Raw genomic sequence first — 13313 nt, forward strand, 5'->3', positions numbered from 1 at the left:
AATAAAGACAAGGATCTCTGTGAAATGACAAATGAGGGTCCTTTGATTTCATATAGGCGATGCAAAAACATAGGAGATGTTCTGATAAATAATCGTATTACTACACCCAAACTAGGTACGTGGCTAGACCGAAATAAAATCAAAGGAAACCATAGGTGCGGCGGCTGCCCCTTTTGTGAATATCATTGTACAGGAGACACTTTAAAAATTGGTACTGAGCTATTCAAAATAAAAGATCTTATCACATGTAAGTCTAATTATCTGGTATATGTTATTTTTTGCCCCTGTCAAAAATATTATATAGGTAAAACAATTCGGCCTTTATATGTTCGATTTAGGGAGCATTTTAAGTCTATAACCTCCGGGATAGGTTCTCCACGTTTAATTGCCCATATGCAAGAACATCATAGTGGTAATCCACGCCTTTTAAAATTTGCAGGCGTAATAAAAATTAATCCCTGTCCCACAGGAGGTGATATGCACCGTTCTTTACTTAGAAAGGAATCGAGATTGATTATAGACTTAAATGCTCTCGGTCCCCTTGGCCTGAACGACAAAAATGATTTGTCAGTGTTCTTATAATGCTGGTGTTTTTTGTTTTTTTTTTTTCTTCTCCTATAAGCCTGTTTTTTATAGTGTTTTCTGAGATGTCTCTGGTTAAACTATAATGAACACTATATCTAATTTTTTACTCTAACTATACCCATGTATGTTACGATTATTTATAATCCATTTTGGAATTGATATGTAATAAGTTTCTATGTGAATTTGATATATGTGCAGCTGGTATATGTTTTTAATTTGCACTTCATTCACGCAGGGATGCTGCACCCAATTCACCTGTTATTTAAGGGTGGATGCAGCACCTTTGCATGCACTGGACCCGTAGAAGCAAGGTTACTTGCGAAACGGCTGCCGTCGTCCGACGTGGCACACCCTCATCCTCCCTCACTACCTGTACCCTGATGTGATCGTGGAATAAAAAGAAAAATATTTTATTCGACCTTTGGAGTGCGACCTTTCATCTCTTCATTGTGGATCTTATATCGCCTTTGCTTTGGGACACGCACCCAGGTCTCCACCTGCCTGAAAGCACAGTTTTGTCAGCCATACAGGGATCGGCGGTGCCCGGTATCCTCCACTCAGCTTTATATATATATATATATATACACCCCATACAGGGTATTAATAAAAAATGAACTTTTAACAGACATGAAGGGGTTAAAATACTGAAATAAATAAAGTAATAAAATGAATCAAATTCCAAAAGTGCCGCCCACTGAAATCCGCATGTCGGGGGATTCTGTCTACCTGGTTGCCCATGGATACGTTTTGTAGTTCCTTCATGACAGGTCGCACATGCTCAGTAGACACCTGCTGTTCTTCTATAGTGGTCATCCTCTTCTCACTTTGCAGTGATAGTGCGCCCGTTTCACTACATAGAGTCAACACTGACACTGTGCACCCGCTCCTGTCACACACACAATAGTATCCTCTCAGAAAGCACCGTAAAGCGGAACGAGCACAAACATACCAGCAACTAAACCAGTAATGTTTTTTTCCTCATATAAAGCATGAATATTTATGTTGATATTTGTTATAATGGCCGCCTCCTGCCTATACATACAATATAAACACAACTGGACCTTCATCCACACTGTCTGAAAGAGAAACTGTCTGTTGCCCATAGCGACCAATCAGAGCTCAGATTTAATGTTTTAAACAGCTCTGGTAAAATGAAACCTGCGCTGTGATTGGTTGCTATGGGAAACAGAGATAGGAGAGGACACATAAGGGAAAATATCTAATACACATACAGAATTGTAGGATGGAGGGCGGTTGAACTATACACAGAACCTCCTATCACTACTCCTATCACAAAGCAATGGAGGAGCAGCTAAGGCTAGTTTCACACTACGTCTTTTTAACATCCGCTGAAAACGTTTTTTTAGCGGAAGTACGGATCCTGCTTTTACAGCAAATAACGTATGCAAACGCATATGTTATTTTGCAGGATCCTGCACTGGATGTTTAGGGGCGGGCATTGGAGTCATGTGATCGGGAGTGAGGGGAACTAGACTGGGAGGAGGCTTCTGACAGCTGCAGACGCTGGTAACCAAGGTAAACATCGGCCTTGGATACCCGATATTTATCTTGGTTATGAGTGTCTGCAGCTGCTAGGAGCAGGGCTGCCTGCACGCGTAACCAACGTAAACATCGGGTAACTAAGAGAAGTGGTTACGCGATATTTACCTTGGTTACGAGTGTCCGCAGCTCTCAGGTGGGAGAGAGAGGGAGGGAGGAAGGGGGAAAGACAGATAGAGAGAGAGAGGGTGAGGGAGGGAGTAGAGAGATAGACAGATCACGCGAGACTGGTTCTGGGCATGCTCAGTACTTTCTGGGCATGCTCAGTACAAAAGCAGGATTCTGTCTATCAGCATGCCAGCGTTCACCTGCGTTTGCGTGTGTTATAGTCAGGATCCAGCAATTTGCAGTATTTGGACGGAGCTCAAAAACGCTACAAGTAGCGTTTTTGAAACATGTTAAAAAACTGCAAGTCACTGGATCCTCACTATAACGCACGCAAACGCAGGTGAACGGATGTTAACGCGAGTCCATTGCAAATGCATTGAAATGAAAACGCATTTGCACTGGATCCGCTTGTCCGCTAAAATAACGTTAAGGACGGATGTTAAAAAGACGTAGTGTGAAACCAGCCTTATACAGCTTTACAGGGATGAGAGCAGTGAGTCTGGAGAAGAAGCCGAGGCTTGTGGGAAATGTAGTTTATAGAGGTCACATGACCACCAGTGAAGGACCGCCCACTTCACACTGAGCACAGAAACATGTATGGAGGAGATGGAGCCAGAAAAATGTAAGGAATGAAGCAGTGAGGATCTGGAGATATGGCCGGGCTACTATAGAGGAGAAAGAAATAGATTCAGGGGTAAACTTTTTAATTTGCAAATCTTGAAGACTGTGTTCTCACACACTCATAATAAAATACAACTGCTCCAATATACAAGGAGATATCTGTGTATTACACATAGACTGATACATCTGCTGCTGAACCAAGCAGATATTACAGAGAGCGGTATAACTATCCGGGGTGCAGGAGTCACAGTCACCCCAGGATCCTGGGCCCCGCATCTAAGGCTGGTTTCACACTACGTTTATTTAACATCCGTCCATAACGTTTTTTTAGCGGAAAAACGGATCCAGTGCAAATGCGTTTTCACTTCAATGCATTTGCAATGGACTCGCGTCCACCTGCGTTCGCATGCGTTTGCGTGCGTTAGACACAGGATCCGTACTTTTGCGTTATTTTAACATGTTTCAAAAACGCTACTTGTAGCGTTTTTTACCTTTGTCAAAATAATGCATCTCACAGGATCCTTCACATTGCGCCGCGAGCTGCAATGCATTTCAATGAGCACTGGATCCTGCCTAGCAGAATGCGTTGAGTTGCGTTGTAACAGGATCCTGCTTTTGTACTGAGCATGCCCAGAAAGTACTGAGCATGCCCAGAACCAGTCTCGCGTGATCTGTCTCTCTCTCCTCCTCCCTCCCTCCCTCACCCTCTCTCTCTATCTATCTGTCTTTCCCCCTTCTTCTCCTCCCTCTCTCTCCCACCTGAGAGCTGCGGACACTTGTAACCAAGGTAAATATCGGGTAACCACTTCTCTTAGTTACCCGATGTTTACGTTGGTAACGTGTGCAGGGAGCCGGCTCCTAGCAGCTGCAGATGCTTGTAACCAAAGTAAATATCGGGTATCCAAGCAAGTATACCCGATGTTTACCTTGGTTACGAGCCTCGCAGCTGTCAGATGCCAGCTCCCAGTCTGGCACGTTTAGTTCCCCTCACTCCCGATCACATGACTCCAATGCCCGCCCCTAAACATCCAGTGACAGGATCCTGCAAAATAAGACATGCGTTTGCATGCATTTTTTGCTGTAAAAGCAGGATCCGCTTTTGCAGCAAAAAACGTTCAGGACGCATGTTAAAAAGACGTAGTGTGAAAGCAGCCTAATCCGGACACTGGGAAAGCTGGGTCAGCCGAGAAATAGGTACAGCTATCACCCAGCTTTCCCAAAGCCAGATATGTTACTAACAAGTGCACGAAAGAGGGATAGTGCATACCCTCTACAAATATTACTATTAACCCCTTCAACCACCTCCCCTTGGCGGTTTTCCATTTTTTCCTCCTTCCAAGAGCCATAACCTTTTTATTTTTATGTCAATATACCCATATGAGGGCTTGTTTTTTTGCAGGACGAGTTGTACTTTTGAATGACACCTTTCGTTTAACCATATATTGTACTGAAAAAAGAGAAAATATTAAAAGTGCAAATCCACAGTTATTTGCAGGGGGGGGTAGGGGGGGGGGGGGCCAGGGGTATTTAACATGTTCACTATATGGCATTATGATTCCCCAGGTCGGTACGAGTTTGTAGACACCAAACATGGATAGTTTCACTTTTATCTAAGTGGTGAAAAAAATTCAGAATTTTGCCCCAAAAAATAATTGTGCTTTTGTTGCCATTTTCCGAGGCCTGTGGCGTTCTCATTTTTCAGGATCTGGGGCTCAGGGACGGCTTCTTTTTTTGCATCTTGAGCTGCCATTTTTACTTATACAATTTTTGCACAGATGAGATGTTTTGATCACCTGTTTTTGCATCTTAATGGATGTTTCTGCGACCAAAAAAAACTATTTGAGTTATAATAATAAGTTTTATTTCTATAGCGCCAACATATTCCGCAGCGCTTTACAGTTCAGAGGGGACATGTACAGACAATATGAGACAATACAAAATAACACTATTAAGATACCAGGAGGAGTGAGGGCCCTGCTCGTAAGCTACAGTCTATGAGGAAATACGGGAGGCACAAAAGGTGAATGGGGGGAGAAAAGCTTGTCATATATGGTCCAGCCATCGATTTAATAGGGGATTCAAAACCAGGTGCATGGACCGGTCATCGGCCAGAATTTATACAGCTACAGGGGACAAGAATTGGAAGTAAAAATTTTGTGATGAAGGGCAGAAAGGGACTAGATTAGATCAGGGCGGTGAGGGGATAGGCTAGTCTAAAGAAATGCGTTTTTAGGGCCCGCTTAAAGCTGTGGATGTTGGGAATTAATCGGATTGCTCTTGGTAGTGTGTTCCAGAGCATAGGCGCAGCTCAGTTAGGAATTATTTTCTCGCCACGCTGTGACAATCAGATCAATTGATTTTATATTTTGCTAGATCGAGCATTTCTGAATGGGGTACCCATGCTGCCTGATAGTATAGGTGTGACGCCCTGGCAAAACTAGGTAGTCACAGATAGGCCTCCGCACAACACCTTCCCTTATTTAGGAAACACACAGTCGACCTGAAACCCTAGTCACCCCCCCTTAGGCCCCCTTCACACGCAGGTATCTCCGGTACGTGCTAGGTCAGTGCCCGCATGTACCGGAGACACGGGCACACGTAAACCCATTAAAATCAATGGGTTTATGTGCACGCACGTGTTCAGCCATTGGCCCGTGCCTTCGTGTGGAGCAGACGTGTGCCCGTGTGCTCCATACAGAGGCATGTCCATTTTTCTCCGGCAGCATGGGTGTCACGCGGCCCGCACACATACCACACGGATGTAGTGTGGATACGGGCCCATGTGACACGTGCCGGAGAAACACACGTGTCATTTTAAAAATAAAAAAGCACATACCTCCACCTGCTTTGCAGTCTCTGCCACGGCTGTCACCTCCATCCAACCCCCAGTGAATTTGAACACCACATCTTCTTCACTGGGGGCCGGAAGCAGCGTCAGCAGGGCGTGGCCTGTGCCAGACACTGTCATTCAGCACCACAGACAGCTCCGGAAGACACAGGTAAGGCGGGGCTTTCCGCTCTCCGTGTGTTATTACGTATAACACACGGAGAACACGGTACACTGGGAGCAAACCACCCCTTTAATACGTACGTGAAAAAACTGTACTTTTTTTCATGTTCGTGTGAAGGAGCCCTTAGGGAAAGATACACACCAGTGGGCGTGACCAGGCCGTTGAACAAGCCCACCCAGGGGTCTAGACAGCCTGGGGTGGGAAAACAGTAGTTAGTGTAGTTTTGGAGTTCAAGGAGAGAGAGGAGTGTGGGCTGAAGCTAAGTGTAGCTCCAGCAGAGAAAGTTCAAGTTGAACAGTGCCAGGGTAGGAGCCCTGGTGCCACTGGCTAGATGGCAGACGGTGGTCTCCGTCAGCAGGAGACGGGAAGACGGCTTGGCAGAACAGAGGTGTACCGGGCCAGGGTTGTAGCCCGCCGGTACCGACACAGGGAACAGACCCAGAAACCGGAGCACAAAGGGGGGTACTCGGACCCTGAAACCAGGACCGGAAATAAGCGGCCTGGTTCACCAACCGATTAAGGCCAGGATTATAGGTCCTGTCTCACCCAAAATCCCTGATAGAAGACAACAGCCCACCGAAAGGAATAAGAGGTCACCGCCAGGGCCCATAGAGCCCACGGGCCAGCATCTGCGGGCTCGGCTCTTTAGGCCACATCCAGCCGGGAGCGGACTCTTGAGTTCCAGACTAGGAAGTCCATCTTACACAAAGTCAGTGCAGAGGAAAATTATAGAGACCACCAGCCTGGGTGGGGGACCCGAATGCAACCGGCCACAGCACCGGCCACCAGCACCTTACTTTACCAGAGACTCGTGTGATTTCTTGACTGATTAATCAAGCACTCCCCCCTGGCGTCGCTATACCCTGCACCAGACAGCACATAGGAAGCATAGTTTTCCCATTTCCTGGCAATAGACACATGGAGACAGGCAGAGGAGGAAAAAGCTGTGGAGCCTAGGAGAAAGGCTTGTGACTTAGCTAGCTAGGAAGTGAGGGTAGGCAACATTCATTATGAGAGTAGGATTCCACTTGTGAGAAACTCACGCTTATCTCGCATCGCATCACCCGGCACGGCCTGCCGCTTTCCTGACAGGAGCGGATCAGCTACATAGAAATACAGAAGCCGACCCGCTCCTGTCGAGAGAGGTAGGCCATGACAGGTGATGCAATGCAAGATATGCGTGAGTTTCTCGCAAGTGGAATCCTACCCTAAAGGTTACTAAAGAGGGATACAGAGGCCCCTGAAAAGAGCTCCAGCCGGATGTTGCTTTTTTTTATGGTACATCTCACGTTATGCCGACGTCACACAGGACGATAAATCGTGCAATCGCATAAGCAATCGCACCCACCCCCGTCATTTGTGCGTCACGGGCAATTACTTGCTTGTGGCGCACAAAGTAGTTAACACCGTCACACGCACTTACCCCCCCTAGGCAACGTCGCTGTGGGCGGCGAACACCCTCTTCCTGAAGGGGGAGGGACGTTTGGAGTCACAGCGACGTCACACGGAAGCCGGCCAATAGAAGCGGAGATGAGCGGGACGTAACATCCCACCCACCTCCTTCCTTCTGCATTGCCGGCAGGACGCAGGTAAGCTGTGTTCGTCGTTCCCGAGGTGTTACACGGAGCGACGTGTGCTGCCACGGGAACGATAAACAGCCGGAGCACAGAAGGAGAACCGACATTCTGAAAATGAACGACATGTCAACGAGCAACGATAAGGTATTTTTGCTCGTTCACAGTCGTTGGGAGGTGTCACACGGTACGATATCTCTGATGATGCCAAATGTGCATCACTAACGACGTGACCCCGACGACATATCGCCCGTTATATCGTACCGTGTGACGCCGGCATTAGTCCCTGGTTCGTAGACAAGATTTCCCCTTGACACATTTTCGTGACTTTTTTTTTAGTCACAAATACTAGTTAAAGCAATAAATGGAGCATTTTTATTTTCTGCTAAATTCATGAACTGTGTGCAAAATTTTGAAAACTTTGGGGCAAAATAAATTCGCCAAAAAAAGACAAAATAAGAAAATTGGCTTCATGAAATCACAAATGATGAATCCGGCCCATAGTTTTCTTAGATGTTTGTTTGCACATTGTACCGTACTTTCCGAATTATAAGACGCACTTTTTTCTCCCCAAAACCGGGGGAAGAATGGAGGTGTGTCTTATAATCCGGGTATGGTATAGGCGAAGTTCACACTTCTGTTGCTTTGCATCAGTCACAATCCGCCGCCTTGAGGAATTACGGTATCCTGCAAAATATTTTGCAGGAATCCTTTTTTTCCCCCATAGAATTCTATTAGCGACGGATTGTGACTGATAGCACTGCGTTGCATCCGCCGCGTGACGGATCAGTCGTCTACTGACTGACCATCCGGCGGGAGCAACGTTTTTTGTCTGCGGCTGAATGGTTTTTTTACTGTGAGCATGCGCACAGTAAAAAACCATGATGACTGTAAATTCAGTTCCAGCGGCCGAAACGATCAGCTTATCGCCCGGTGGCTGGCTATTGTGAACGATCAGCTGATCGCCCGGCGGCCGTAAAAAAAAACCCAGTAAAAAAGAAAAACACAACTGATCTTTTTTGCAGCATCAGTTGTGCCACTATCTGCAACGCAACGCATCCGTTGCATCAGTTACACTACTGATTGTGACTGATGCAAAACAACGGAAGTGTGAACTTAGCCTTACCGGCACTGGTGTCACAGGGTTGGAGATAGAGAGAGATCGGAGAGGGGGGTGTCACTGCAGCGGAGCAGCTCAGGAGGGTCAGTGGACAGTCAGCGAAACTGCGGACTCGTGGGGTGTTGCTGCTGCGGGCACCATTAATCTGCCAGTGGGCTGCTGGCTGTTTTGAGTTGTCAGTTGACACGATGGAGTTCAAGAAAATGGACGCAGAGGCCAATCTGTGCAAGCGCTCGCTCTGCAGCCATTTTCTTGAATTCCATTGTGTGAACAGCCGAAGATTCCACGGAGCCTGCAGCCCACCAGCAGATCAATGGTGCCAGCTGCCGTGACACCCCACGAGCCCGCTGTATTGCCGACCCTCGTGCCACTGACCCTCCTGACCCGCGACACCCCTTCCTCCGAGCCCACAGCATCACAGACCCTGCCTCCTGTGACCTGCCTGAGCTGCGCCACCACTGCCGCTCTCCCCTGGTGAGCTAATATAAGATGCACTAGAATTATAAGACGGATCCCAATTTTAACAGTAAAAATATTTTTTTCCTATTTTCCTGCTTCAAATTTGGGGTGCGTCTTATAAAACGAAAAATACGGTACAGAGAAATCATATCCCACTGTAGGTTACATTAGGTGAATATATTTCTTCCCTGAATCCGCCTCTCCCAGATGACTACTCCTGTAGTAATGAGACATTTTTATAAAATTGCCCCCAGTTCACCGAGCCGCACACACAATAAAAACACCAGCAGTAATGTGCAATAATATACCATTTATTATCAGCAGTTTTAGCTGTAGTTATACAATCATTTGTCTTATCATTAGTCATTTGTATTTATTACAGTTAAAATATTTTCAGTTTTTGCCATCTGGAAACCATTAACAAGAAGCTGATGTCAGATCCTTACATGCTTATGAGGATTCTTTATAACAGTATGACGATATACAGTAATTCTGGCCACCACTAGGGGGAGCTAAATGTTTAAAGATTTATGCAGCATTTTTTGGACTTAAGGGGTTTTTCACTTATAGAAAACTAGTTTCAATATGTTTCCCAGCCTATAACATACAGTTAGTACTCGCCCTCCCGCTGTTCGGCACCAGTTCTCCACCGCAGCTTTGGTTTCTGCGTATCGGTTGCAGAGGTGACACCATGACTGCAACGCACATCGCTGCGACCTGACACTGGACCGGGGCAGGGGGGAGTACTGTCTACGTTTGTGATTTTACATGCTGGGAAACGATTGGGGATCACTTTTCTATAAGTGGAAATCTCCTTTAATGACAGCTGTATAAATCTTTATGCCGTGATCTCCCTTTCGTAATGGCTGAAAGTAGCGGCTGTTACAGTCATATAGCTATCAGGGTACAGGCAGGAGCCGGCGGCGGTGACTCCGGCCTCATAGTACTCGGCTATGCTACTAGTGATTTCAATATTCAGAAAACGCCACCTTCATGTGCTCAATGTGCTGACTACACAGGATGAAAATAACAGGATCTGTGACCAGCAACTCATGTCATCATAACAGCAAATGGATCCAATTGTCAGAGTCAAGATAATCATTTACTAAATGGAAGCGGAAGCAGCGATCGGCTGATCATCAGGAGATCTCCCCTAAGGGGAATATATCATCTATATCGTCTAATAATTAACACCGGAGCTGAGCCTGTTGTACACAGGGGACATGTTGTCTCTTTCCCACAGTATCTGTCTTTAAAGGGAATCTGGCAGCAGGTTTTTGCTATTTAATCTGACAGAAGCATGATGTAGGGGCAGAAAGTCTAAAGGGTACTTTACACGCTGCGATCTCGCTAGCGAGATCGCAAGCGATCGTACCTGCCCCCGTCGGTTGTGCGACACACGGGCATATCGCTGCCCGTGGCGCACAACCTTGCTTACCCCCGTGACACGCACTTACCTGCCCTGTGACGTCGGTCTGGCCAGCGAACCACCTCCTCTCTAAGGGGGCGGTTCGTGCGGCGTCACACGGCAGGCGTATAATAGAAGCGGAGGGGCGGAGATGAGCGGGACGTAACATTCCGCCCACCTCCTTCCTTCCGCATTGCCGGTGGAGGCAGGTAGGGAGAAGTTCGTCGCTCCTGCGGTGTCACACACAGCGATGTGTGGTGCCGCAGGAACGAGGAACAACATCGCTAATAAGCAGAAAACGATTTTTGGTTATAGGACGACCTCTCCAAAACCAACGATTTTTGTCTCTTTTGCGACCGTTTAAGGTCGCTCATATGTGTCACACGCTGCGATGTCGCTAACGGCGCCGGATGTGCGTCACAAACACCGTGACCCCGACGATAATTCGTTAGCGATATCGCAGCGTGTAAAGCACCCTTAATTCCAGGGATGTGTCAATTGCTCAGTAGCTTGCTGTAATTTCAATCAGTGTTTTATCAGCAGGACATTATCACTAGAGGATTAGGTCTCATGTGGTGGCTAGTCCAGCTAGTCTGTGTAAACCTGACCCCAGCACTGATTGGCAGATTGCTGACAATATACAGTGTACATAGGAAACTGCCAATCAGTGGTGTGGGCGGGGTTATACAGAGCTCAGCATTCCGAGTTCTGCTACATCTACAGCAGTGAAGACAGGGATTATATCAAAACTGCACAAGCAGTTCAGTAATTGACACATCCCTGGAATCAGACTCTTTGCCCCCACATTATGCTGCTCTCAGATTACATAACAAAAATGTTGATAATGAGACTGCTGAGAAGTGATCTCTGTGGAAAATCTATTCTTAAGGTCAGTGGTGTCAGGAAACACAGGAAGATTTCAGGAGGCTCCAGAGGGAAATGTATTTTATGTCATAGAATCATAGAATTCAGAAAAATGTTTACAATGAAAGTTACTTTACAAATAAGGAATTTTCTGATGTTACTTTCCTGTTATGTTCTAATCTTCACCCAGTTATCTCCATAGTGATCAACATATACCATAAATACACATAATGCAGCATAAAGGGGCTCGGAGAAGGCGGCAGTGAAGGTGTGTAAGTGTCTGATGGGGTCACACAGCTCATAAAAGGACAACTGCCCGGCCCCATAATCCAGACAGATCCTGAATCTATCACTGGAGATCTTGTCCGGTAACTGGATCTCTATACTGTCATGTCTCACTGAATACTGATTATTATATCTACACAAAATCCAGGACTTGTTATTCTCTCCAATCAGTGACTGATATCCCGCCCTGTCTATACTGGGATAACACATCCCCACCCTCCACCTCCCTGATCTACTGCCCTCCACATCCCAGTAATGGAGTCCTGAGGTAAATCCCCTCCTGCTCATCACCTTATTACACTGGAATCTCTCTGCTGTTTCTGGACGATTCTGGTACTTCTGTGTCCAGGTTGCAGTTTTCAGGTCGTCTGATATAAGGAGATTATTAGCAGCTGTGTTTACATCCAGTAATATGTCTGCAGGATCCTCCACATAGATCCCGCTCCTTATACCTGATATTACCTCACATAATGTGTGTAATGTGTGTGAGATCACAGCCACATCCAGGTCATCTCCATCATGGAGCTGTTTATCATGTCCCCCTGTGTCCTCATCACCTCCCTCCTCCTCAGGATCACACAAGTCCCCGGTGTCTGGTTCCTGTAAGACGGTCAGTGGATCAGTCATGTTACACAGCTCCTCAATGTGCCTCATCTTCCTGGACAGCTCGTCCTTCTTTATCTCCAGCTGATGGATCAGAGCAGACAGTGACCGTGACTCTTCCTTTTCCTGCCTGGAGATCTCACTCAGGACCTTCTTCTCCAGGTCGTCCACCCGTCTCCTGATGTCTGTACACAGGGCAGTGACTCTCTCGGCTTCTCCAGCTGCTTTCCCTTGAGCTTTTCTCTTGCGCTCCTCCAGACTCCAGACTCTTTCCGCAGCTTTCACTCTCTTTGTGGTCAGTTTCTGGAGAGCATGTCTCAGTTTCTTCTTCTTGTTCTCTGAGGCCTCATCGAGTGACTCCATTTTATGTCCATTATGTTCCCCAATCAAACTGCAGGACACACAGATACAAGCCGCGTCCTCAGTGCAGTAATATTCCAGGATCTTCTTATGAACAGAACATTTCCTTTTCTCCAGAGAAGTGCTGGGATCAGATAAGACGTGTTCTGGTGATTTGCTGTGAGCCCTCAGGTGTTTCTCACACAGAGAAGCCTCACAGTGTAGACAGAATCTAACAGCAGGTACAGGAGAGTCCACACAGTAAGTGCAGCAGATCCCGGTGATCTCTTGTTCTTGCTGAGTAATCAGGAATCGTTCTGCGACATTATGAAGATTTATGTTCCTCATCAGCGCCGGCCGCTCCTGAAACTCTCCTCTGCATTCAGGACAGGAATAAACTCCAGACTCGTCCTGTGTATCCAGCACACGATCAATACAGACCCGGCAGAAGTTGTGTCCACATCTCAGCGTTACAGGATCCTTAAAAATAGATAAACAGATGGCGCAGAGCAGCTCGTCATTCAGATCAGCAGACGCCATGGCTAACGGAAGAAGGAAGAAATGAAACTGAATGTGAATGTTACTCAATATTTAACAATGTTGTAGTTACATCCATTCACTTAAACCCTTCACCCCCAGATCAGCAGACACCGTGGCTCATAGTTGAGGGAAGGAGGAAACGAAACTGATAATACTTAGCGATGTTGTAGTTACACCTATTCACTTAAAGGCGTGGTTCACCCCTTTTCATTATGGGCCACATCGATATAATGTTG

At 46.6% G+C, this 13313-nt stretch overlaps 1 protein-coding gene across 1 annotated transcript; it reads right to left on the reverse strand.

The window, feature by feature from the left end:
• Nucleotides 1-9361: 9361 nt before the first annotated feature.
• On the reverse strand, nucleotides 9362-13077 carry LOC142301100 (E3 ubiquitin/ISG15 ligase TRIM25-like). The gene has a single exon (XM_075342120.1). The coding sequence runs from the start codon at nucleotides 13075-13077 to the stop codon at nucleotides 11479-11481; it is 1599 nt and encodes a 532-aa protein (XP_075198235.1). The 3' UTR covers nucleotides 9362-11478.
• Nucleotides 13078-13313: the final 236 nt, after the last annotated feature.

The sequence above is a fragment of the Anomaloglossus baeobatrachus genome, chromosome 4, assembly GCF_048569485.1.
Source record: "Anomaloglossus baeobatrachus isolate aAnoBae1 chromosome 4, aAnoBae1.hap1, whole genome shotgun sequence".
Taxonomy (NCBI): Eukaryota; Metazoa; Chordata; class Amphibia; order Anura; family Aromobatidae; genus Anomaloglossus; species Anomaloglossus baeobatrachus.